At 42.4% G+C, this 26,797-nt stretch overlaps 1 protein-coding gene across 1 annotated transcript; it reads left to right on the top strand.

Annotated features, from left to right (window-relative positions):
• Positions 1-2,184: 2,184 nt before the first annotated feature.
• LOC136442969 (echinoderm microtubule-associated protein-like CG42247) lies at positions 2,185-26,265 on the top strand. Its single transcript, XM_066440013.1, has 22 exons — positions 2,185-2,274; positions 2,901-3,142; positions 5,132-5,713; positions 13,538-14,323; positions 15,958-16,150; positions 16,622-16,747; positions 17,153-17,357; positions 17,939-18,088; positions 18,312-18,381; positions 18,777-18,878; positions 19,131-19,226; positions 19,502-19,642; positions 20,306-20,452; positions 20,655-20,777; positions 21,572-21,709; positions 22,243-22,374; positions 22,885-23,041; positions 23,514-23,611; positions 23,865-23,952; positions 24,572-24,664; positions 25,119-25,249; positions 25,717-26,265. Exons 1-22 carry the CDS (start codon positions 2,208-2,210, stop codon positions 25,879-25,881), a joined length of 4,032 nt encoding a protein of 1,343 aa, XP_066296110.1. The 5' UTR covers positions 2,185-2,207; the 3' UTR covers positions 25,882-26,265.
• Positions 26,266-26,797: the final 532 nt, after the last annotated feature.

Genomic DNA, 26,797 nt, shown 5'->3' with positions numbered 1-26,797 from the left:
AGCGTTTTATTCAAGTCCTTATGGGCTGCGTATTAAAAAATTTTGGTTTAGGTAAAGTTTGTGGGGAAGAATATGTTTTTTACTCTGACCCATCGTTGTGTAGCCTGGTTATCGAACCGAAAAAATAACGTCTTCCTAGTTTCCCAATGTACCAGAATGTAGGTGTAATTAGTTTAACGATTTTCGCAACATCATATTTGCTGAGGTTAGATTTGTTACCTAAATGGTTGGGCAGTCTCCAGTTGTGAATTGTATGCAAATGACATTATGTAAATTTGCGACTCGTATACGTGCATGTGCGCGGAATTCTGATACATCAAGCTTAATGCTGGATTTGACGCGTTTTTGAGTCGACTTGGAGTCGATTCACGACTGTGCAAGGAGAATCCTCGGCCACTCAAATAGCGTTTTCCAGCAGGAAAACTCCACTTGAGCAGCCCAAAGCTCCTCACACACAGCCCCGAGTCGACTCTAAAAACTAGTGTGTAAATCGGTCCTAAAGCGTGATATATCAGAATTCCGCGCACATGCACGTACACGTGTCGTAAATTTACATAATTGCATTTGCATGTATAAACTTCACAACTGGAGACTGACCAACAAGTTATGTAACCAATTCAAACTCAGAAGATATCATGTTGCGAAAATCGTTAAACCGATCACACATACATCCTGGTACAATTGGCCCTGTAGTTTACAATTACATCGCCAGGAGTGTGTTTCATTGGTTACATTTGAACTTGTCGGTCAGTCTCCAGATGTGAAGTGTATGCAAATTACGTTATGTAAATTTTCGACACGTGTATGCGCATGTGCGAGGGATTCTGATACACCAAGTTTACAGTTGACCCTATAGATTGCAATTACATTGTGTTTCATTGGTCACACTTGTACTTGTTGGTCGGTCTTCAGTTGTGACGTGTATGCAAATGTGATTATGTAACTTTCCAACACGTGTATGTGCATGTGCGCAGAATTCTGATACCGGCCAAGCTTACATTTGACTTAGCGTAGCAAAACTACCTCTTCGATGATCTTGTTATCCAATAGAATAGCTAGCCAGTTTAGGGATTATGTTATACTTTAAAGATAGTTAACCTTAACTGGCACATATCTCCATTAAACAAGTAAAGACGTGATCTATAACCATCTTAAGCTTGTTCTTCGAACTAATCTTGCATTCTTTATTGCTTGTGTTTGAATAAATGAACAAATAGAATATAGACCATTTCTAATACTTGATATTGTCAAATTCATGGAGAAAATGCGGAATTATTTCAATATTCAGCTGCTGGAATGTCAGCATTTTGGTTTTAGATTTTTTATAGTTTTCATAGAATAAGACTAATCGTTAGTAAGACTTCATGCTTGGAAATTATCGTTGAAATAAGCATTACTTAGTTTTGTATATTTCTAGCCATCGGTCAAACTGTAATGCACATGTAGGACACGTTGCTCTGTTAAGCTATTAAGTTAAAAGTCAAAGTTCCTTCCCGCACCGACGGTGCATAAGGCGGCGCCCACCTCCGTTTCGGCAGCCCTTGGGCCACACACAACTTAATGCAAGTTACTACAGCAGGGGATTAATCCACGGGTAGTGGTGTGTGTTTAACCACCATACTCTTTCCCAAATGCTGAGTGCTAAGCAGAGAAAGCAGTATGTATCATTTTTAAAGTCTTTTGTATTACCCGGCCAGGGATCGAATTCGCAACCTACCGTATGCAAGGCGAACACTCTACCCACTAGGCCATTGCACCAGTACTGTTACGCTAAACCATGATACAAAGCGGTCTTTTATCCGGGTCTCAGTCTTTGTGTCTGACGCACTTCAGTTATAAATCATCTTGACCGTTAGTACGAATTCTGAACAACGCCGGTGTTAAGGGGAACAAGAGTCCCTCTAAAACCTCTTCACTAGCCTTGTAAACAAGTACGCATGCGCAGTCCATCACATTGACACTTCCCGAAACAAAAGAATCAATTGTACCTGACACTCAGCAAAATTACATAAGCACCCTTGATCAAACTTATGCAAGATTCTTACATCCACCTCATAATCAAGTTTGTAGAGTAACCAATGACGGGTCTGATTATGAACAATGTGTTGCTATTTTAATCTTCAAGAGCGTTAACCATTGTTCTCTTTGGACTTTGCGGGATTTCAAGTTTTTACGTCGGATTAGTTGCCGATTTTTTACGAAACAGCATGCATCGGCCGGAAGATATCCTGGCCTTCCGTCGGCCATCCGACTCTGACGATAGCGGTATTTCAGGTGAAGTGAAAAAAACTACTTTTGGGGACATTTCAAATGTATCTTATCATTGAATAGTTTTCTTTTCATGTGATTCCGAAGCCGAATGACAGTTCTACAAGTTTTCAGTCCTCCTAAGTGGCTATGGCTTGCGTTAGAGTTAGTCCAAAAAGTTAGTACTGGAAGTTTAAAAAAACGGTTGGTTTTCATGTTTTACAAGCAAAACTGATTTGGCTTCTTTTTCTTTTCGCGGTAGATTAGCCATATATGTATGTACGTGGCATGCCGTCATTTGCTTTTGTACGAGCCAGAAACAACTTTGCAAGCGGGAGAAGAGTCGTGAGGCCCCAATGTTTTAAGCGGCTGTTGTTGAACATCTTCAGCTATCTAAAAGGAAAATGCCATGTTACCTTGAAAATTAGCCTCCACCAGGCCTTCCTACGGGGGTACGGATCGTAGAATTCGGCAAAAAAGGGAATAATTAGCCAGGAGTGTCAGTCCACGGGAAGGTTAACAATTCCATCTCAGAACCTTCAAATGAACACTTATGGCGGCCAAACTCTCCAACCAAATATTCTCCCCATATCTTCATAGTTAGTCTGCTAGATACTACTTGAAAATAATGAATGTGTTTGTTTTTTCCGCAGAAACCAAAATAAAGGTACCCCAAGGCCGTCGATACTCCGCGACGCATGTTAAAGAGCCACTGCTACCTGAAGCTGCCTTCCAGAAACTTCAAGTGCGAAGATATTCCCTTGAAGAAACAGAAATAAAGGAAGCTTCACGTCGTCGACACTCTTCGACGAATGCTAAAGACACGCTGATTTCTGAGACTCCTTCTGAGAAGTTTCAAGTGCGACGGCTGTCCCTTGGAGAAGGACTGAAACCGGTAAGTTCCGTTTTGTTTCTGATATCGCCTGCTAATGCTAGGGTCACATTTCCAACCCGGGGCCCGGCCGGGCTGTTTGCGGAGAAGAAGAAAAAACTAAAGTGTACTTCAATAAATATGCACCAGCTATGTTCTTGAATAATTTGGGTACTTTTAGTTACGTTTTATATCATGTTTTTCGTTCCTCGAGACTGCCCGACCGGGCCCCAGATTAGAAATGTTACCCCAGAAAAGTGGAGGCACTTTTCTTTTCTGTCAAACAACTGTCAAAGTTATTTATTTCAAAGTTTCAATGAATGTGTTCAAGCTCTTGAAACCATTCGCTGTCGTCGAAAGTTCCCCGAAGATTTATAATCGGAGAGAAAAACACATATCATTCTCCATCTTGAATTTTCTAACCGTAGAAGGGGATAGGAACAATTGTTTCGTTTTAGATTCCAATTAACCGATGGACACAGTCTCGAAAAGTGATGGGTATCATTTGTCTGGGAGTTTTTCTAGTAAAAGCTGCACATGTGATGTCGGACTGACCGACTTAAGAAGCACTTTCAAGGCCAAGTCACTTGTGATCCCGCAGCCAACCCCCTCTTTGTAACGTTTTGAATTTGCTGGCGATCGGTGGAAGTAAAGCCCCTATCCCACTGTACGTTGGCGGCCTCAGTGCGTCCTAACTTGGATTTGTGTTTACGCTTGAATTTATAAAGGGAATATCACAAAATGCACAAGTATGACTAAATTGACAGCAAAACACACTCACTCACTCTCTCCCATAGCGTAGTCAGCCGTAGCCGCTGGTTGGCTGTGTGGTCGGTCCACTCCTCCAAAACACACAAAACGTAAAAAAGATTCTTTTTTTATATCGATGAAATTTGTTGTGCGATCTGTTAATTCGCTCGGTCGCAGCGAGGTTGCCAGCGTACCGCGGGTCCAGTGACGGCGTTCTTGCCGCATCCTCTCTGCCACCTAAAATTTCACAGAACGTTCAACGAACTTCATAGATTAAAAAAAAACTCTTCTTACGCTTTGTGTGTTTCGTTGCCTTCTCAGTCATACTTTTACATTTTGTATGATATTCCGATAAAAAGTAGGATTAGACAAATCCGATTTAGGTCGCAGCGACAGCGCAGTGCGATCGCCGTCTAGTGAAACGAGAACCTTAGTCATGACAGAGACGCATGAGAAAGAATGCCACGGGCGACCAAGGTCTGTTGTGTAATCTGAAGGGTTCTGTTGTGTTTGCCGCCTTGCCATGGCGGAATGTTTTCACGCGCTAATGTCACATAAAGACTTGTTTCGCCAAACATACCACCGCCGTGCCCGCTTCACGGGAGGGTAGACCCGCCATGGGCTCTGCCACCTCACCGCACATGACGTATGTACTTAACTAGTCGTTCCCATGGCAACAAGCATAGCTTATCATCTAGCTGTCTTTTAGCAGCTGGATTTAAGACTGTTTTTAAATCAACCCGCCCTAAACCGCGAAGTAATGCGGTCCCACCTGTTACTGTCTTTTAACAAATCCTCCTTATTTGCTTGCTTTAAACCAACACTCCAATCAGCGAGCAAACAACTAATCCATTAATAAGGGTAATCGAGCCATTTAAGGGGTTTTGTCGTCACACCACGTGATGGCTTTTCACTGCGCTGAGGACGTGGTTGTTACCATTGTGCCCACACCGTCCTATTGCCTGGCTGTGCTTGAGTAACTATGTACACTTGTCCAAGGCACGCACGCCATAGTGACGAGTGAAAGAGGCCGTGGCAGCCAATGTGGTGACGACAATCGCTCTTGAGGCCGGTTTTGTCAGGCATGCTCCGTGTATCCGCCATTATTCTACGCCCACCCTACGTACGTGCGTCCTACGGAAATGGCAACAGATACTCTAGATACTGGTAGATGACGACAATCTACACGGATTACTCAGTGTAGTTCAGAGAGGCGAGATTATCATTTTTTCTGTACAGCAAATATTTCGAATCTTATTTCAGGAAATGTACACCATCAAGGATATCAACATCACCATCGGGGATGAGAAGTTCAAGATCAACACGGAAGATCTGACCTCGAAGGAGCAGAAGGATCTGGAGATCTCGACCAAGATGAATCTGGCGAAGGTTGGGGATTCGAGTGCGAGTATCCAGGACTCCCGTGTGCAGAGTATGCGGGACTCTGGGATCGACATCCGAGCAGAGTCGGAGGACAGTCTGCCGAACAGCGGCGACGATAATAAAATGGAGATCGAAGTGGGTAAAATCAAGCACGAGCTCGTGCCTATCACATCGCCGGAGGAAGGAGAGAGCGCGCCGACACACAAGGACAACATCACCATCCCGATCGAGATACGGGTCCCTGGGGGCGACGGGCGGCAGAGCAAGTCGGCCCCGGCCACGCAGGACGAGCCCGCCTACCCGGGCGGCATCTCTCCGCGGAGCAGGATCCCCGTCCCCGTGCAGACCGCGGACGTGAGCCGGGAGAACAGGGCAGACGTGCTGAACCGGGCAGAAAAGCTACTGAGGGCTCAAGAGACCATGGACTCTACACAGAACAAACAACACACAAGTTTACCGAAGGTAAGAAATAATTTGTTTTGGGCTATGACTTTCATCATCCCAAAAACGTTAATTTGGTGGCAAAATATGACAGTTTAGAATGTTTTCTGACTTTTAGTAGCTTCGTGAATATTGCTCTTAATTTCATAGTCTTAGTTGTGCATTTACAGCTATTTTTGAATGTGTTTCTCGTGAATAAATATTGTGTCAAAGCAGTTGTGTTTCGCAGCTGGTTAGCTTTGTGCCTTGAAAAGACAGCAACACAATAGCGAAGTGACATATATCCTTATTTACCTTACATGGCCAATACGTAATACATGTGTAAGATTATATCTAGATATAGTCATGTAGACAACAGGTGGTCCATGGATGTCCAGATAACATCGTGACCGATTGTAGTTTGATGAGGTTCATTGTTTGCTTCTTTCCGTCACGACTGGAATGTGGGGAGGGACGATGTTGGTCTTGTCGGCTTGTTTGGTAACAAAACATTACAATTGTGTGTTTTTATGTGCTTCTACGTCGAACCAAGGATGTTACGTTGACTATGTTACGTCCTTGGATGGACAATACAGTTATCTATATTTATGATCTTGTGGTTGCTTACAAAGTAACGGATTATGTATCTATACCGTGTTCAAAGAGTGAGCAGTTAGGTTTGCGTACGTCAGGTGAGCTGTCAACGCTCACCTTCGATTGACCGAGGAGTGAACTGTGTTGCTTTTGCATATTTGATTTGTTACTTAACGCTCTATGTAGCACCTGTGGCACTCAGGTATGCCTATAATGGCTTACAGTAAAGCGTTGTATCTTAGCTATTGTCGCACTCCTTTTGAATATAACGTTATCGCTTGAATGTGGCTTTTTTCTGGGAACCTACGACTCGGTAGGGGGGCAGTTTCTTATTCTGGAAAGGAGGATGTTTCACCAATGAAGCATGCGGTGTTGGTTTAAGAGGCACTTACTTTGTTTTCACAGTATGGCTTAGTGTTTACACTATACAACGGGTGGGCAGTTACTGTGTACGTATTAATTAACGCGCCACAATTACCCTATATTACCCGAGTGGTCTTGTGTTGGTTTTCTGGTATGGGGAGGTTTTCTGGTATGGATCGGATTGTCGAGTCTCACAAATTCCAGACACCCTGCTTGACTTTGTACCGTAAGTGCAATTTAATGAATGAGTATCCGGGCACTTGTATAAGGAGATAGGCATGTGATAACAAAATTTGATTAAAGTTAAATCCTTCAAGTTTTATAATTCATCCGTTGAACTAGCATATTTTTCTCACCGCTAGAATTACGACAACCAAACACTTTCCTAATCTACAAACTTCCTAAAGTGTACAATAGAATATATTATCATAGACTCAAAATTTGATTAAAGTTAAGACCTTCAAGTTCTATAATTATAATGATATAAAAAGGGAGACAAACATATTTTTTTCACCGCTAGAATTACCACAACCAAATACTTTCTTAATCTGCAAACTTCCTAAAGTGTACAGTGGAATCATCATTAGCAACACATGTTGGGATTAGAAACAATCTTCGTCAAAAGATGGCGGAAGACAAATGCATTCAACAGGCCAAAGGTCCGGTTTAATTATGTGGTTACAGGACTCTATGAACGGGTTCTTTGCTTCACAACTACGCTTAACAGAATGTAGCTAGGCACCGAGCCCTGGGAGGAAATATGCGATCCGTTCGCCACTACGGCGACAAGAAAACTAGTTGTAGAGTCTGTACTTTGACATCAAACAAAGGCGATAACAGCTGGAGGTGGTTGAAAAATGACCTGTACCTCACAGCAAACCCCCTCACTTACTGTCAAACGTTTTCAAAACCAGATGTATAGTGTAGACCATGGAAAACAGTGTCTATATTGACGACGGGAGTTCTATATTTTCAAACAAATGGAATGTAATTTTCGTCAATGTCGATGTTATTAATGCGTCACACAACAAAATGGGAAAGTAAAACATCGGTAGAATTTTACAAATACTTTTAGATTCAGACTCGGATGCTCTCGCGACGTATTCTGTTGGGACAATAAACTAGCAACATTTCATGTGCACATTTAATAACATATTTTAAGCTCGGGTTCGTGTAGACCGAAGTGGCCCCCCAAAACGTATTTTTGGAATGTTCGAGGAGTAAGGTCAACAATCAAAGTCGAGAACATGCATGTAGCCTATTGTCGCTTATCTATCTGAATAAACACCAACATAACGAATTAAGTCTGCGTGAGGGCGTCAGTCGGTCATATGAAGGTTAAATGGTGATCATTATCGCGCAAGTAGGAGACTATAGCTTTGCTTTTATGTACATTTATCACCCTCTGAAACAGAACTTTCAATCTATAGAACATTATAAATCCTTTATAAAGTCTATGATACATGTTGTACTAAAATATTAGTAAATATGCGTTCAAGAATATTCGTCCACATGTTCATACGTGCCTAAAAGTGTATGTACATCTAAAAACATGACACAGAAACAATGACGGGTCAGAAAAGCTAAAACGTGCGAAAAATAAGGGCACACGCACTCAACTTTGACGGATAACACTCATTTTAATGTATGAAGTACATGCTTCTCTCCTCTTCTAATCTTTTCAACTAATGTCTTCAATGTAGTGATGTAATCATGCGCACTCGTTTAGTTTTGCACGAAAAAAGAATTGAAAAAGAGGTCTAGAATGAAGAAGTAAATGGCCATTATTGAACCTGGTAAGGGTAGCTAAAAGATGTCGTCAGTCAAATTCAATTCAAAATTTCGACACGGTGCCAAATAAAGTCAACTTGCTTTAAGAAACAACTATCACGTTAACTCTATCTTGATTATTGCCAGAACACTCTCCTAAAGCCCCTGTCACACCTGTACGTATATACAAGTCCGCATGAGTTGCGTCTTAACATGTTTTTGGTTTAGATTAAGTTTGCAGCCGAAAAAAATGATTTCTTAGGTTCCATCACTAGGCTGCACAGCGGTGGGTCAACGTAGAAAGCAACTTTTCCCCCGCAAGCTTAAGCCTTACTTAAACAAAATAATGTTAATGCGCAACTCAAACGCACTTAAATATACGCACAAGTGTGACAGGGCCCTAACGCGCAAACGTCAAACGCAAGCAAGCTAGCTAGGTGTACCAGAACATTCACGAATATTCAAATATACACGTTTCGGGAACTTACATAACGCCATTTGCATACACTTCACTGTTGAAAACTGACCATCAAGGCATTGTAACCAATGAAAGACACTCCTAGCGCTGTAATTGCAGTCTGCAAGGTCAAGTGTATTATTGTTGTGTCCGACGTTTTGCCCACATGCACATACACGTGCCAGGAACGTCATTAAGTCATTTGCATACGCGTCACAACTGAAAACTGAGTAATGTAACCAATGAAATGTCAGCTTACTTTTTGTTTGGACTTGACACTTATGTCGCAAGTAAGAACCATTGTGTAACCATTTTCTATTGGTTCTTTTCTAACATACGTCACATCTTCTGAGAAGTCATCAGAAGTGTTCTCATACGTAACCAATGAAAGGTCGGCTTGCTTTTTGTCTGGATTTGATACTCAAGTCTCAAGTAAGAACCATTGGGTAACCCTTTCTATTGGTTCTCTTCTGAGAAATCATCATATAAGTGTTCTCATACGTGTGCACGGGAAGTGCCTACAAAGAGTGCGAGTTTCACTCTTCATTCAGTCATAGGTTCCAAGGTCAACTCCAGAATTCAAGCACCGTCTATATGATATCTATGGGAATGGATAAGATCGCAGCAGTGGAAGATCTTTTGTTTAACCAGGAACAAAGTGGTAAGAAATTACAAATTCTGTGGCGTTGAAAAAGTGGCAACGCCTGTTTCGCCATGCCATCCATTATCTTTTTTTAAATCCTAATAAATAAATGCATTGTCGATGACTGAGAAAAACACTCTTATAGTTCAAATTTAAATAGCATATATAGCCTTTAGTGTTTTAAGATTCAACAAGCTGATACGGACAAAATAATCAAACATCAAATTACATGTATATGATTACTTTTAGTTATTCATATCAAAATATATATCAAAATCTACGTCATAGTGAAATTGATATTGCATCTCTGTGCGTGGAAGGAAAATGCTTGCGTCAGTCGATGCCATATCTCTTTGTTACATGAGACGGAAGTGTGTACTGCAGGGCAATGGCTGTACGTGTGTTTGAAACTACTAGTACGTGACACCAAACACATCAGTAGCACGAATAAGTAGGAAGTATTGCAGATGTTTCAATTGAAGCACATTTGACGTTAAATCATGAGCCAAATGAGACGAGCTCAGTGCACTGTACTATGGGTGTCGTTGGAAGACCGTTACTTTTCCAAGGTGGAAAACATTTCTATACTTGTTGGCAATATCAAGATGATACCGATCTAAGTATGCTTACTTCGACCAAACAAAATTCGTTACATGAATAGCTTTCCGAAGGTTTGCAATACAATACGCTAGAGGAACCCCAAAGTTGAAAAAGTTTAAACCTTCAAAACACCTAACTTGATATACGGTGTTCATGTTTTTTCTCTGTTTCTTTGTGGAACAAGATTCTTTTCTCAACATCATATTTTCCATTTGATAACATAATCATTGCATTTGTAAATCAATCATTTTCTCAAGTAATATCATTGCTTAATCGAAAGACAACTTTGGAATCAAGTTGTTGAATTTGTGTATCATAGACATCTGTGAAAGACCTATTGTTGAATTAGATGATTTCACGGAAACTTTGTTTGGAAAGGAAATACCCACTTCAGGAAATAACTGCTCCATTCGGGACCGTTTCTGTTTGTTACATGACCTCCAAGTGTGTACTTCATTCATGGTCATAGATACGTGACGCATGCGCACTCCACACTCTGTAGCACGTATAGAAAACGCGTCTTTAACGAACGTTTCAAAACAATTACAACAACCGTACGAAGGATAAACATAAAATTCACAGTGACTATTCTTTCTACATAGTTTACCACTTGTTGGTCAGAGAGTATGACTTCATTCCTGACATATCTTCCCTTCAAATGACTACTTTTGCCAGAGCCAGTAGCAATAAGCATCGGTAAATTGCACTTCCTGAAATAGCCACTGCTTGTAGTTGTGTCAACTTGTGAATAACAGTAAAAGCCCCCCTCACAATTGTGCATATATGCAAGTTCGCATGAGTTGCGTATCAACACTGGTTTAAGTGAAGTTTGCGGCCGAAAAAGTAATTTCTTTGGTTCGATAACCAGGCTACACAACGGTACTTTAAAGTAGAAAACAACTTCTTCCCTACAAACTTTACTGGAAGAAAATGTTAATACACATAAATATACGCACAAGTGTGAGGGGGGGCTAAGTTAACGTTTATAATTTCATTCATTGATTGATTGTCAAACCGGTAGACAAGGTATGAATCATAATGTACGCAGGCTCTGTCCACTTCACATAACTCCTGACTCTCTACGTGGCCCTCTGTTGAACAGGATGAAACGCACATTATTTCATAATCTTAAGTGGACTCCTCTCATGCGTCGACAAGGATCTGTAGGGATTAAGTCATCATTGTTTGCAGAGAAGCCACTCTAAATGGAGCAGGATACACCCCGGGGGGTTTTCATTGAGAGCATTTCGAGAGGGAGCACCTGTCATGGTAAGGGTCAATTCGATCCTACTGTGGCAGATGCATAGTATTATGTGTATGTATCAAGCATTGGTACTACTCTCAACTTGGTGCAAGATCAAGTTTTTTCGGTAGAGGGCGTTTACAGGATTGATAAATCCCTACGTTTATGAGTGAAATTCTTTTTGATTTCATCATTCGTCTGCAAATACTGTGGACTACATTAGCTCTTATAAAATGTAAATTTTACTTTTATAATTTCAACGATGAATAGAAATTTTCTCTTTTAACTGCTTCAATGTTAGGCACCGCATTGGCTAAACAGAGGGCTTACACAATCTTTATTGACACAACAACTTTCGCAAGGTCTTCTACAACTAAACATGCAAAGAAACAATTGGATACAAAAGAATTAACCTGCTTACAAGAATATTGATAACTCAACATGTCGAGTAAATCACTTACACTACTAGTTCTAAGATCTAAACATTCTTTTATATATTTACCTATCTGTACACAGTAAGCTTACGTATACATTCTACGTTCTCCCCGGCTGATGTCATTCAACACCTTAAGTGCCAGATCTAAGTCACCTATCCCGATGCGTCCTAACGTTCTATGTGGCCCTGAGAAAGTCAAAGTCCCTGTGGTACAGCCGTAAGCACGCTAAGTAGCGGAGGTTTACACAGCGTGTTTCCATACGCAAGGAAGAAGTCATGACTGGAATGGGAACATCGGGACTTTTTCGTCTCCGTGACTCGTCAGGAGCCCCCCAGACTCGCGGTTTTGTTTGCTTATCATCACACGTTAAATGTCTCGCACGTCATCTGCCTGTGAAATGAGACCCCTTCCCTGTTTCACCGCCAAGAAGAATGCTAGGTGTAGGGCTTAACGTAGAACCTGTATACGCTTTTACTCTTCTTCCACATCACATTTAGTCCCGTACTTCTGTTTCCGTGACTGTTCTCTGTCGCTTCTATTACTAAGATTCTAGTCCGCACTTTTGTAAGCTGGCGGGTGGCCTGGAAAACTTATAAAGGAGAGGGGCTCTTTCTACTTTATAATCCGCCCTTTGAAGCAGCACGCTTCTATGGCTTGTTTTCTTTGGCCCGTGTAGGGGATCCCGTCTTGTTGGAAAAGCTCCTTTTCAACGCTACAAGTCCTTTGTGCATGTGTATTACGTCTTTTATGGGCATTGAGTCCGAGATAAAGTAATACATAAAGAAGGGAGATAATGAAGTGGCGCCTGGGGTCCTGGTGCATACAAATATGAATAAAATGACGTTTTGGAATACAGTCTGGAAATTTTTGTTTTATAGCCACCCATATGGTCATGTGTTTTTATGTATATATAATAAAAGTCATCATGGGAAGTTGACGTTGTTAAACGAACCTGTGACAAATATCATCCTGGTTTTGTTATGATATGATCATGCATCGAGTAGCATTGATACTAACTATGTCAAGCCCTATCCTCTTCTTAAATTACAAACCTATAATAAATTCTGTGTCCCAGTTATAAAGTGAAATAATGACCTTTGCAACAGCTTGTCCAAGATTATAACAGTGATGTGTTTGAACACGTCTATCTTTCGGTAGATGTGTACATAGTGTGCTGAAAGCGGCCTCTGTTTTCCCAGTAACTATTTAAACACGGACAATTTGTAACCTAACAACGCCAGGATCTCTTTGTGCCGTGATACTGCACGTAACGTGTGGGACAGACTCTTACAAGATTCCCTGGCACGTATGATGGTGGGAGGGCGCTGCTGTGGATGATTTCAGACGACGTTTTAGTTGTGATGGCCCCATTTCAGTTTCTAGAGAATGGGTGAGCGTCGCGGGAAGGTGCAAAAGGGGGTTCGGTTCTTCATACCGTCCGATCTTCCTGGGGGAGAACCCACGGGGAAGGTGAGGATCAAGGGAAAACACGTGTCAACACGTAATCAAACCAAGCCGTTCAATGAAACGATCCGTGGCAGGAATATTTTCCCTGGTGATGTGCGAAAGAAACGTTTCGCGTTTGTCGTACCAGCCGACTGGCTTGCAAACGATAAAGAGAAGGTAAGGTTAGTCTGCATAACGGTGCAACGGTCTCCATTTGACCTATCTTTGCGCCTTGTCAGACATCATAGATTCGTTGTCTTTATGTCATTTGAAAGCAACATGTTAACCTGTGTTATCTTATATTCGTATACAGGCACCGGAGAACAATAGTCTTCCCATCGCACGGCTCGAACAGCCTCCGTATATCCCACCAATTCTTCCCCCTGCAAAACCCGCCTTCCTAGAGAGCCGCCAAACAGTCACAACCAACAACCTCAACTCCGAGAGCGACTTCTCCGACGATGACGACGATCTTATGACGGCTCGTAGCGTCTTGGACAGCCGTCAACCCCTCAACCAGCCCCGTCGGGCCAGGAGGGTTACGTTCTACCGCAACGGCGACCCTCACTGGAAGGGCGTGAGCTTCGCAATCAACAACAAACGGATTCGCAACATGGAAGCACTGCTGATCCTCCTAAGCGAGAAGATTCCCCTCCCGTATGGTGTCCGTCACGTCTACACTCTGGGCGGAAAGAGGCTCACAGACCTTACGGAGCTAGAGCACGGTAAGTCTTACGTGTGTGCCAGCGGAGAGATGGTGAAGGGAGTGGACTACGGCAGGAAGACCGAGCGATACTGGCAGAACAGGAAGCCCACAGCGGGCAGACGCCGCGGAGAGAACTATCTCTACAAGGAGGACCCCGTGGACAGGCTCTCCATCGACTCCAGACAGAGCATGATGAGCGATCAGTTATCTCCGCGCAGCAAGCCTAGAGTCATCACCATCCTCTCCAACTCTCACAGGGACTCTCGCGGTAAGATCTTACTCAACCCACGAACGTCTCAGAACTTCGAAGACATCCTTAAAGACATGACAGGAGCCATCAAGATGACCAACCCTCCTATTGAGGCGCTCTATACGTTCTCGACTGAACAAAAGGTAAGACTACGTACGTTGATGAAGGTTAGACAGGTAAAAAGATATGCCAAAAATAGTTACTCAAGCAACTGGATAAAATGTTGAAACTGTCAGACGTTTCAGACAGCATCCGCTGTCTTTCGTCAGTGACTAAAGGAAAGGGTCTGAGAGAACCAGGTTTTATACCAAAGTGTCTATTCAGAGTTTTGGTATAAAACATGGTTCTCCCAGTCCCATACTTAAGTCACTGACAAAAAATAGTTTTTGCTGTCTGAAACGTCTGACTGTTTCGAAATTTTATCCAGTTGCTTGAGTAACTATTTTTGGCATAAAAGGTAAGACTGGTATTTATCCTTACTATTCCAATCAATCGCACTGTCAAAAACGAAGCCAATATGGTCAGCGACATCAACTAAATGTCTTCTTAACTTCTTAACTTCGTCTAATTTTTTTACCAAGTTGGCCTGTCGTGACACTGTTTGTTTCGAGAAGAACTAGTCTGTGGGATTCTTGTCAATGTCCGCTATTTATCCTTACTATTCTAATTAATTTCACAGTCAAAAACGAAGTCAATATGGTCAGTGTCGTCAACTAAATGTCTTCCTGCCTTGTCTAATTCTTTGACCAAATTGTCCTACGGTGACATTGTTTGCTACTAGAAGAAGTAGTCTGTAGGATTCTTGTCAAAGACAAATATGATGAATATTAACTCAATTGCAGACCAAACGTTCACTAGGTTTTCTGTACATGGCGACGCCTCCCATAACTAATGTCATAAAACATCAGAGGTTAATTGTTAACGCCCGGCCCTGACATTTTGAAACATAAGGTCATAACTCCACTCATAACGGCTCTCTCCGGAGGTATGTTGTTAAGTACCCAGACTTAAAACCAATAAAACCAAAGAATGTGACAATCGTTGTGTTGTACCGACCCCAACATTTGTTGACGTAGTCAGCTATTACTGCCTTATTCATTACTTGTTAAACTAATGATGTAGCGTAGAGCAAACAATCAAAATGACAAGCACACCTGCAGTGCGTACAAGAAACAATGGCTTCGCTATACCGCTGTATTTTCACGTTCTCACACTTAAGTTACATATCAAAGGCATAGGCAATGTTTCGCTGCTTCGACAGGTGCCCTGTGATCAAATACAGTAATGTTTGACAAGAAACATGGCCAAATTTAAGAATAAATTACATCACTGTTTTACAATCATATTCTTTAAAGAAATACAGAGACAAACACAGAGTAACTTGTCCACATTAGCACCTTTGATACTGCAAATGGCGCACTATATTGAATATTGTGCATGTAAACGCGACTACAAGAGGAAGTAGTTTTTACTCTTCAAGCAGAGGAGTTGGTCCGGCTAGTTTTGACGTGTTTGTGGCGTTTTTGTCGGGATTTCTATTTTGTCCTGTTTTCTTTATGTCACCAACCCAACCCAAATCGAACGTAAACGCCTAAAACACGTCAAAAATCAGCCGAACCCATTCTTCAGCTTGGAGAATAGCAGTTTCTGTGGGTTTTACAAAGCCGCTGTTGGGATACTAACGTTTGATGAATGTCCGTGCTACAACTCCCATTGACAAGCACAACATCAGCGCTCTTTCCGTACCAACAATGTATGACATTGTGTTGTGTTTTAGGTTCAGGGGTTCGGTCAGTTGTTCCGTGAGTTCCGAGATTGTGACATCTTCATCGCCTGCGGCGCGGAGGCCCTGAGAAGAGGCCCGCCCAGCAGCGAGGGGTACAAGTCTGACGCGCATGCGCAGTACGAACGTGCCCCGTCCATCAAACAATCCAGGAAAACACAGACACCACAGACACAACAGATGAACGGTACGGTTGGTTTTATAGAATTAATTCTTTTTTTATTCGTATAGTCCTGACAGTTTTTCTGTGCGTCTTTTAGTCCCACAATGCAAAAATAGGTGAATATGTAAAATACTGCTTTGTTATCAGATAAAATACCGAAACTCATGATTATCCCCACTTGATTGTAACTTAATATCAAAGACTTATGCTAACCCTTTTTTTATGATTAGGATTTTAAGTTTGATTTATACTTTTATTTTATACTATGTTCAATAGTTGTTGCCATACATTGTACGGTGTACGATGGTCGTACTATTAAGTTATTCTCCTTCTTATGAAAAATTGAGAGAAAAGAAACAAGAGACGAAGTGGTGGCATACTAAAGTTCAGAACGACATACATCAATCTGACCGATTAAGACAAAGCGTATCTATCAAAATGAATAGACTAAAAGCAAAATCTAATAGACGTCAATCATTTGTAAATCTATCACAGGTTACGCGAGCGACAGCGGAGAAGATGACCTCCCGCCACCACCGCCCAGCCAGGCCTACAGAGCGCGCAGGCGCAGTGTGCAGTCCAACGCCACACAGACAGACATCGAGGTCGATCCCAAACCACGTAAGCAGTGACGTATTAGACTAATTCCATGAGTACAGAATTTTCTCCAACTCATTACCAAACGGCACATACCTAATCTCCAAGCAGATCTATCAATGGAGAAGACCGTATCCAAAGGACACGTTTTATTGCCCACCGCGAAAACTGCTTATGCCCTTTGGATACGGTCTTTGTCACCGACAGATCTGCTTGGAGATTAGCACACAGCGTCTTTGTCACGAACGCGTGTTTCAAAAACCGCACTGACAAAGCTTAAGCACGAACGTTTGCTTTGTGCTGTCACCTGTACACAATATTGACACACCTAGCACGTAATATTTATAAAGGCTATGTCAGCAAAGGCTTTTTATGTCAAGTGCACGAGGATTTGCATTTTAAAGATTTCCGTCTGTTTGTAATCTCCAGTTGACGACATGGTGGACAACTCCATGGAAACGTCGGCTGTCCAGGACACTGAACCTTACACATCGTCCCCGATAGCCTCAGAAGATGACATAGTGCGCATGACCATTCACGGCAGACGGCAAACGTTCTTCCGTCCAACGAGCTACGACAAGACATACGTCAACCCCGGCAGCAGACCAAGCAAAAAACTCAAGCTGGATTGGGTGTATCCTTTTCATTCTAACTTGCATAAAGAGAATCGTTGTAATCGGACAAAGTGGAGAGAATTGAGGAAAGACAATCAGAGTGTTCAGACCACTGCAGCAGCAGAACACAGTGGACGACTACTTGTAACAGAAGGGCAACTAGCATCATCAGCTACCGACTAGTTTAAATTGGTTCAAATTGTCCAAATTAAGTAAAGTTTAGTCTCCATACAAGGAAAATTCTAGAACAATGCATAAGAGTTAACAACAATCTGTACAAATGGGGAAGTTAGATTAAAGATGAAACCAAGCCTTTTTTTCTTCCCATTCATAAAATCTTTATCGATTTTATTTGTTAACCTTTTGGGTGTTCCCTCCAGTTAACTGAGTAGTCCAGTAGGACATTCTAGAGTAACTAATTCCAAGGGAGCCGTTAAGGAAATTTTTTACTTAGTAACATTTTAACAGATAGGTTTATCTAAAGCGTTATGTGAAATATCGTCTAATAGCAATGTCTTGATAATGAAATAGTTGCTCCTGTATGTGTGTCAGCTTTGCGTAAGTTTGTTCGGCCGTCCATTCTACCTTGACGACCTCACAGTTACGGGTACCGCGGGTACGATGCTCGGGACAACCTGTGTGTTCTCCCGTCGGGAGAGCTGATGTACTTCGTCGCTACCGTGGTCGTCATGTACAATCCGCGCAAGGAAACACAAAGACACTACCTCGGACACACGGAAGACATACAATGGTGACTATTAGTCTTTCGAATTCCTTCAATAGTGTTGTTGGTTTCTTTGTTTGTTTGTTTGTTTTTCTTATGGGGACGACATCCGTACAATTTCAATAATCGTGATCATCCAAATACTATCTTTTCAAATCAAGTCCAATAATTTACGCTGATATCATAGCTGAAAGTTGTCATTATGAAAATTTGAAGAACTTCTGACATTCTATTTTTTTCTCTCCACCAGCTTGTCCCACCACCCCAGTGAGCAGTATGTTGCCACGGGTCAGATGGCCGGTCAACTGCCGGATGCGCACGTGAGTTTCAAATATAGTCGTTTTCTTTGGATACCAACTGCCGTAGCACCAACGGTGTAAACAAACACGTATAAATCAAAATAACTAAGAAGGGCACTCCTTTTAAGGCTTGATAGCAACGGAAACGTGGAAAGGTGTTTATTGTAGTAGTCTTGAAAACGTATTTGTTCATCACATGAAACTCTCCTTGTTGTGTTCACATTTGGTCACACAGGCGCACTAAATACTGCAGTAGTCTTGAAAAAAGTATTTGTTCTTCACCTTAAACTGTCCTTCTTGTATTCACATTTAGTCACAATCGCAAAGTTACGTGCACATAGTATTGTTGTAGTGTTGAAAAAGTATTTGTTCATCACGTGAAACTGTCCTTCTTGTGTTCACATTTGGCTACGCAGGCGCACATCAGAGTCTGGGATCACGTGTCACTCAACACCCTGGCCGTTATCGGGCTGGACACCTTCCAGAACGGCATCTGCTGCCTTGGATTCTCCAAACAGGTCAGTAGGCTACTAGCACTGGGCCAATATTCACAGAGACGCGATGAAATGTTCGAGACGCTACAAAAAGTACACTATGAAATTCTACTGTGTGTGGTGCCTTAAATGTGTAGCAATTACTTTACTTTCTCATGCGGGATTGCTGTCATCACCGGGGGACACAAGTATATCGTGCCGTTGAAAAAAGGTGATAAACAACGCAATCACACTAGTTGTAAGAAGTTCAGTAATCCAATTGTTTCATCAATTCAGAATCACGGTAACTACCTGATGGCCGTCGACGAGGGAGACAACCACGTACTCAGCGTGTGGGACTGGCAGGCAGACAAGATCGTCGCCAAAACAAAGGTGAGTCAAATAATCGTTGTGTATTGCAAATACATCAGTACTTTTTCTTACCGGAGTAAAAAAAAAAACTTTCAAGCATAGACTAGCAAACGTTCATTTCAAATTCCATGAAATCGGAACACTTTTCTATGTTGACGTCAGAAAAGACGGCTGTGGCTCAAATAAAAAAAATATATTCCAATCCTGGATACTTCCAGGCCATAATTATAAACGACTCCCGGCCTATATCTACCTTACTGTTGTGACTGAAAACCCAGTGTTTTGTCTCCTTCCAGACTCACCCCGACACGGTGGTACTTGGTGCCTTCCACCCCCACGAGGACAGCATCCTCATCACGGCGGGGAAGCAGCACATGTACTTCTGGAAGATGGTCGGGGGAAAGATCCTCAGGGACAAGAAGAGCGGTGTGTTTGAGGTAGGAACGATTCTCCAATATACAACTTCATCGATGTTTGAACTCGCCTCACCTCACCTATCCCTTGACCTCTTTTCGGGTCGTTTGGGGCACCGTACCAATGTACCCAGAGGGCGAAGGATAGGGAAGGATGGAGAAAGCTTGTGCTGGAAGCGACCATGGTCCCCAACCCTCAAGATGAGGATGGACCAGGTTGAGGTTGAGGGGGCACCGTGACTAGTTTCTCCACTATCCTCCTCCACCTCACTCTGTCTTCTGCTGCCGCTGTCATTTCTTCAGCTAGCCTTATTTTTAGTCCCGTCCATTCTTTTATTTTTCTTCCCACATTTCCCCCTGTTTTCCCCTCTTTCGGCTTCCTGGCACTGTCCCTTGGAGCAGTGTTTTCGCAAGCCCTGACGATCCTTGCCACATGACCGAACCATCTCAGCTTGTGCTTCATTTCAGTTGTTAAGAGCTTTTCATGTGGTAAGGTATTACATGTGTCATGTAACGTTATAAGGCTTGTACTACCTTGTTATAGATTTCCTCAGCAATGCTTGAACTGCTTCTGTGCAACTTCTTCGATTCAACTTCTTCTATGGTATCATGAAATTTAACGTTTAATGGGAATAATCATGCAAACAAGAGAAGTTAAGTAACACATTGTTTTTCTCCATTTCGTAGGGCGAGAAGCCAAAGTTCATTACCGGTATGGAGTTTTCCGCAGCTGGTGACGTCATCACGGGAGACTCAAGTGGGAACATCCTGGTGTGGTCACGTGACGAGAGTAACATCTTCAATCTTCAGCATGCTATCATGCGCGCACACGAGGTGTGTACGAAGTTTTATTCAATTTTATTTCATTTTACAATATTGAAAACGACAGCCCAAACATTCTAGGCAAATTGTAGACCACACTAAAACATATACATGTTTTTAATCCTTTTCTTCACATTTGGAAACCCGACTTGAGGCACATTTATGGATTTTGCCCCCGGATTCATTCTTTCAATGTTTTTTTTTTCTTCTACAGAAGAGTGTGTTCACACTGCGCATGCTCTCTGACGGAACCCTTCTATCCGGTGGCGGAGTGGACCGGAAGTTGGTGGCGTGGGATTCCCTGAGGGGGTACATTCCCGCAAAGGCGGAGAGACAGGTAGCTATGGCTTCTGATTGGAGGTTGGAGGATAACTGGATAACCATGTTATCCCACAATGTTCTTTATTCACAATTAAGACATAAAATCACAGCCGACGTTTCGTTGACCGTCTGTCACCTTTCTCTGGCAATTCCTTATCTATTGTTACTGGACAATATCTATTTTGTATATTTATATACCTTCGCCGAGAAGGTTATGCGGAGGGTAGCGTTTGTATGTGTGTGTGTAATTGACCAGCATAACTCAAGAAGGCTTGGATGGATTGTCTTGATAGTTGGTAGGTGAGTAGGTCTTGGTGAGACCTAGAAGTGATTAGATTTTGGGTCGCCTAGTGGCTTGTTGACTATAATTATCCTTGTATATCTGACAATACTTAACGTTGGGGACCATACTGTAAGCAACGACACCTAGCCTGCAGTGTGCAATAGTATCAGACGGAATTGCCACGAGGAAGGTGACAGACAGTGAAGACTGTATGTCTAGGTTGTGAAAGAGAACATTTTCATTCATCAATGATGGAACTTTTTGTAGATTCCTCCATAATTCAAACTGACAAAAATTCAAAATGTATGTTGCACACAAAGATTATGCATGTCATTATCATACAGTTCGCGAATCATAATAGTTTAATTAATTAATTAAGACACTGGTTATCTTTGCTGCATCTTTACAATCGGTACAACCATCTACTCTTTCTTACAACCGGTGTAGTGCTACGGTGTAAAATGAAAATATACATCTCTGATATTGAAGAATGTATTTTACCAAAACACTTTAATCTTTACCGACAGCTCTCCGAAGCGAACGGTGGTATCCGGACCATCGTAGAACAGAACACGGGACAGGCGGACGGGCTGCTGTACCTGGCCACGTCCAACAACCTCATCATACAGGGGTCCTTACAGACCAAGTTCACCACCGTTATTCAGGTAATGTTACGTCTCAAGCCATTTTCCTATCGTAATAGACCTTGAAAAATGACATGATACAACTTAGTTATGAGATGATTTCTGTGTTATTAGTTAAACATGGCCTGAGAAATTGCATCTGTGATTGGCTGATTTTTCATTGTTTTCAGTGATAAATTCCTTAAGCGAATTGTATCCTAGTGGCGAATGGGAAGAAGCGGATTACTTGAGATGAAGTTACACATTACAAAGCGTTGTGATTCGTTGACATTTCGTAACGTCAACTGGAGTAGAGACATACTGTAAATGTTAAGATCTTCGTGGTGGTTTGATATTTGCGGTTTCTGCAGGGACTTCTTCACCGTGAAATTAAAAACTGCGAAAATACTTGCTCTACCTTTTGAGTGCCTAATCCTTTATTTTCAATTGCGAAATTAAATAAAACCAACGCGAACACTCCATTTTCTCTCGTACCGCGAATTCAAATCCCTCCGAACTCAAATGCATTTACAGAAGAAAGTATTGTAGCTTCACACGTAGTCTCTTGTTGACAGGGCCACAGTGAGGAGTTGTGGGCGTTGGCTGTCCATCCACACGAGCACGCGTTCCTGACGGCAGGGTACGACAACCATGTCTGTCTGTGGTCATCAGCTACACACAAGCTACTGTGGAGGGTCTCCGTGGAGGTAGGTCTTCAGATCAGTTGTGAATGGTCTCTGTGGAGGTTGTGTTGAGTTGTGCTTGTTACGACATTGCCATTTTTCTATCGATGAATTGTTATCAAAGATGACGGGTACTCTTGAGAAGAATAATATTTCTTTATGTCGAAATAAAAAGTTTATGATTGGCGATGTGAAGCGTTAGCGTGTAATCGACCACTATTCTCCAACCAGAGGTTTCGATCGGAGGGCTAGTAGTGGCCGCAAGAGGGCAGCCTTAAAAATTGAGACCACTACTAGCCCCCTATCGAAACCTCTGCTTGGAGAATAATCGACCACGACATTTTAAATGCTGTTTGTTGCCATCGATCGCAAACTGTTAACGGCTCTTTGAAACCAGTTTAAGAACTTCCCTTAGGACAATCCACAGCCACATTTGTACTACAGGTGTAGCAATGCAAACTGTGTGACCATGAATGTTTTTGTCGACGCCTCAGGGGCGAGCCTAATTAATTACCTCGACATTTCCTCTCACAGAAACCTTGCCTGTCTGCTACGTTCTCCCCCAACGGTGCCCTAGCCGTTGTGGGCACGACCGTCGGCCTGTTTGTCGCCCTGAACGCCTACGACGGCTCTCTGGTCGCCTCCTTCCAAGTCGGCACGGAACAACTAGACGCCATCAGGTTTTCACCAGGTGGGAGACATCTCTGTAAACTCAACATGAATGATAATATTTCTGATTGTTGTGGATTTTAGACCATTAGAATTCAGACACTTCGATTGCTACTGGTTGTTCCATCCAGATCTCCATTAGTGTTTAATTCTGACAAATTTTACACTATTCTTCCTGGAGTCCGCTTACATTAGATACAATTAAATAAGATACAAGGAACAAAAACGTATCCAGTGGTTGGACAGTAAATAAAGAAATAATCAAATGCGGTGAACTTAAAAGTGAGTGGGAGAGGTCAGAGGTCAACATAAGATAACGGAAGCATAATCTGGGTATGGTATGCAAAGAAATCCAAAATTAATAGTATGTTGTGGCTGCAGATTGTTCTTCAGTCACAACGTAATTTGAAAACGTAACTATTGTACAGCATGTTCTAGGGAAGGGTTTCTGCATTACTGAGTCATGTAATTTCTCCCGTTCCATGCTCCTGCAGACGGCAGCCTCCTGGCCATGGGTTCCCATGACAACACCATCTACCTCTTCTCTGTACTGGACGACGGGCGGACATTCCGCAAGGCGGCGCTTTTGAAGGTGAAGCTGTCTTTGAATCTGTCAAAATCTCGCATTGACACGTTACACATAACGTTATACCACAAAGTGTCTTTTTTTAGGCAAAGAAACTAGCCTCTACCAGGCTCCAGAGGCGGCTAGAAAGAGTAGAAATTGACCAGATAACAGATAACATGCCAGAGGAGTTAGTCCTCTAAAGGAGTCACGTTCGTCGCTCAGAGGCTACGAAGAAACTGCATTTTTCTCAAAATTTCTCTTCATCCTTTCTCTTTAGGGTCACAAGAACTTTCTCACTCACATCGACTGGTCGTCAGACGGAAGGTACCTACAGAGTGTGGATGGAGACTACGAACTCCTGTTCTGTAAGTCATCTCTTTAATACACCCCCCCCCCCACACACACACACTCTTAACACAAGGGATTCTTAAAGAACTGTTGTCTGATGATTATAGTTTACTCGACACTGTGTATCTTTGTCTGTCCAGCTTATACACATTTTCATCAATTTATGTAAATCAAGGGTATCTTCTCAAACCTGATGATGGAGTTGATACTCAGTCAGAGTTCATTCATACTTTGTAGTTTTGGAAAATTTTTACCGTTGGCAAGAAGTTAATGATTTGGGGAGCGTGTGTCTCTATGTGTGTGTGTGTGTGTGTGTGTGTGTGTATGTTTGTGTGTGTGTGTGTGTGTGTGTGTGTGTGTGTGTGTGTGTGTGTGTGTGTGTGTGTGTGTGTGTGTGTGTGTGAGTGAGTGGGTGAGTGTATGTGTGCGTGCGTGCGTGCGTGCGTGTGTGCGTTAACACGATAACTGGAGAATCCCTGGGTGGATTGTCTTCATATTTGGCATGTAAGTATGTCTTGATAAGAATTCAAAATAATCAAATTTTGGACCCCCTAGCAAGTTTTGAAGGTACTGCAGTGGAACTTCTGGTTTCAATATCTAGTTCATGGCTAAGTTGTATGAAACTTGCCTGTACAGGGAAGGTGGATGAAATCCGTCGTGAGAGCCCGTCCGTGACGAGAGACGTCACGTGGCACACACAGACATGCATCCTGGGATACAACGTGCTGGGTGAGTTCTGCACGTTACCGGTAGAGAGTTTACCGAAAATATCTATGCTTCAGCAACGTTATAAACAGTACGCATAAAGCTACTGTTGCCCAACGTCTTAATGAAATTATTGAACGCATCAAATGGCCAATTGAATGCTAGATGAGAATATTACACTTGTCTCATCAGCAATACAAACATATATATAGTGACAAATATTGATGAAGTTTAGACATCCAGGTAATGATATACGCAAAAAGACTGTTACTCAAGCAACTGGATGAAATTTTGCAAGTCACTGAGTGACGAAAGACAGCGGATGCTGTCTGAAACGTCAAACTGTTTCAAAATTGTATCCAGTTGCTTGAGTAACTGTCTTTTGGCGAATAGTGGCAAACATTTGTTGCTGCCTTCATCGATGCCTTCCGATCCCTGCACACATGACTGAATACGTAAAATGATTTCTTGTTGACAGGAATCTGGCCAGCCAGAGAAAACGGCATCGACATCAACACGGTCAGCCGCTCGGAGTCAGGAGACCTTCTCGCTGTTGGAGACAGTCAGGGCTTCCTGAAACTCTACAGATATCCCTCCACACAGAAAAAGGTACGAAACCCCTTACAACATGATTAGTATGTTGTCTCGAATTCTGCTAAATCGTTTAGGCTAAACCCTTGAAATGTAGAGTTAATCAATGGAGATATTGATAAGACAGTCTTCATTTGGGTGACACCTCTGGGGCGAGCCTAATGGTATAGTATTATGTGCAGTCCGAAAGAATTCTAGGAATTGTACAGGAATGTGTCCGCAGGAATGTTTAGTCCATGGGAATGTTTTTGTACCTTGGATGGCCTTTAATCTGGAGTCGGAAAAACAAACATGAACAACCGTAAACAATCCCGAGGACTTCACGACAGGACTTTCAAAACAAATGGTATAGGAAGGGTATTTGCTGCAGTAGAAATAGTAAGCCCCATTTTATTTTAGCCGAAGCCATTGTTAGTACATATTTCATTGGTACAATGTACAAGTTGTATTCACGAAGTAATGGTTGTATTGTGGCTACTCAACAGGCACAAAGTCACCAGTGGAAGATGTGCAGCAGCAACGTCACGAGTGTCAAGTTCCTGTATGATGACGGCTACCTGCTGACGACAGGCGGCATGGACGCGGCGTTGATGCAGTGGGCCGTGCAGGCGACAGAGGGCATCAACAGGAACAGGGCCAAGCGCTACTGAGTAGAAACGTGGAGGTTTAAACCCCCATGGATGGAAGAACACTGCACTATTACAGTGAACTCTCGCGATAACAGTGAAATCTCGCGATGACAGTGAAATCTCGTGATGACAGTGACATTTCGCGATAACAATGAAATCTCGCGATAACAATGAAATCTCGTTAGACCTCGGCAACATCGCGGACCGCTTTTGCAAGGCAACTGAACTTTCCTTTCAAAGTCGACGATACTATATCTTCATAAGTCCACAGTGCAACTGCCACCCTCTCAACGTCTTTGTAATAGTCAATGTGTAAACCTACGTTTCCAGCTGTTTCACTTTATAATGTTGCACCACTGAAGTTTGCCAAAACAGTGCCAAAATGCATAAGTTTGCCATAATCTGTAAATAAACTACGCACAAAAAGTTCGGAAACTTAACTTTGGTCGATCATATTTCCGTTATTTTTTTAACCGATTTCAATATATTACATATCATTTAAAAGCCTATTTGATTTCCTTTCCCATGATACCAAACTTATTGTGATTGCGAGTTCATGAAACGAGCATCAGGCCTGCTAAAGTGAGTGGGTCGAAGAAATAAAGTGCCCAGATTACCTTACTATAGTCAAACATGCTATTCCGTACATATTCTTCTGTTGATATTGACTTCTGTACGAGAGTATTGTGAAAAATCAACAAGAATAAACAAGACATATTCATGAAAGCTAAGTTTATTCTTTATCAAAACCAACAATCTGTGTCTTAGTAACGGGTTAGCAAGGAGTCTTAGTAATGGGTGATCCAGCCACGCGCTGTCACTACAGCACGGCACCTACTCCTCATACTCGTCACCAGTCGCGCAATGCGATGCTGTGGGATAGCGTCCCATTCCTCCACCAGCAGTCGTCCTAGGTCAGCCACCGTGTCTTGCACGG

Source organism: Branchiostoma lanceolatum, chromosome 10 (genome assembly GCF_035083965.1).
Source record: "Branchiostoma lanceolatum isolate klBraLanc5 chromosome 10, klBraLanc5.hap2, whole genome shotgun sequence".
NCBI classification, from domain to species: Eukaryota; Metazoa; Chordata; class Leptocardii; order Amphioxiformes; family Branchiostomatidae; genus Branchiostoma; species Branchiostoma lanceolatum.
Note: the sequence above shows the minus strand (reverse complement) of the source record. Positions and strands in the feature narration are given on the sequence as shown.

What these genes read in the sequence shown, in the direction of transcription:
- LOC136442969 (XM_066440013.1), top strand. Translation starts at nt 2,208, where the DNA reads ATGCATCGGCCGGAAGATATCCTGGCCTTCCGTCGGCCATCCGACTCT. An exon ending in ACAGACACAACAGATGAACG is followed by an intron (nt 16,151 to 16,621) that starts GTACGGTTGGTT and finishes AATCTATCACAG; the next exon opens with GTTACGCGAGCGACAGCGGA. An exon ending in CGAGGTCGATCCCAAACCAC is followed by an intron (nt 16,748 to 17,152) that starts GTAAGCAGTGAC and finishes TGTAATCTCCAG; the next exon opens with TTGACGACATGGTGGACAAC.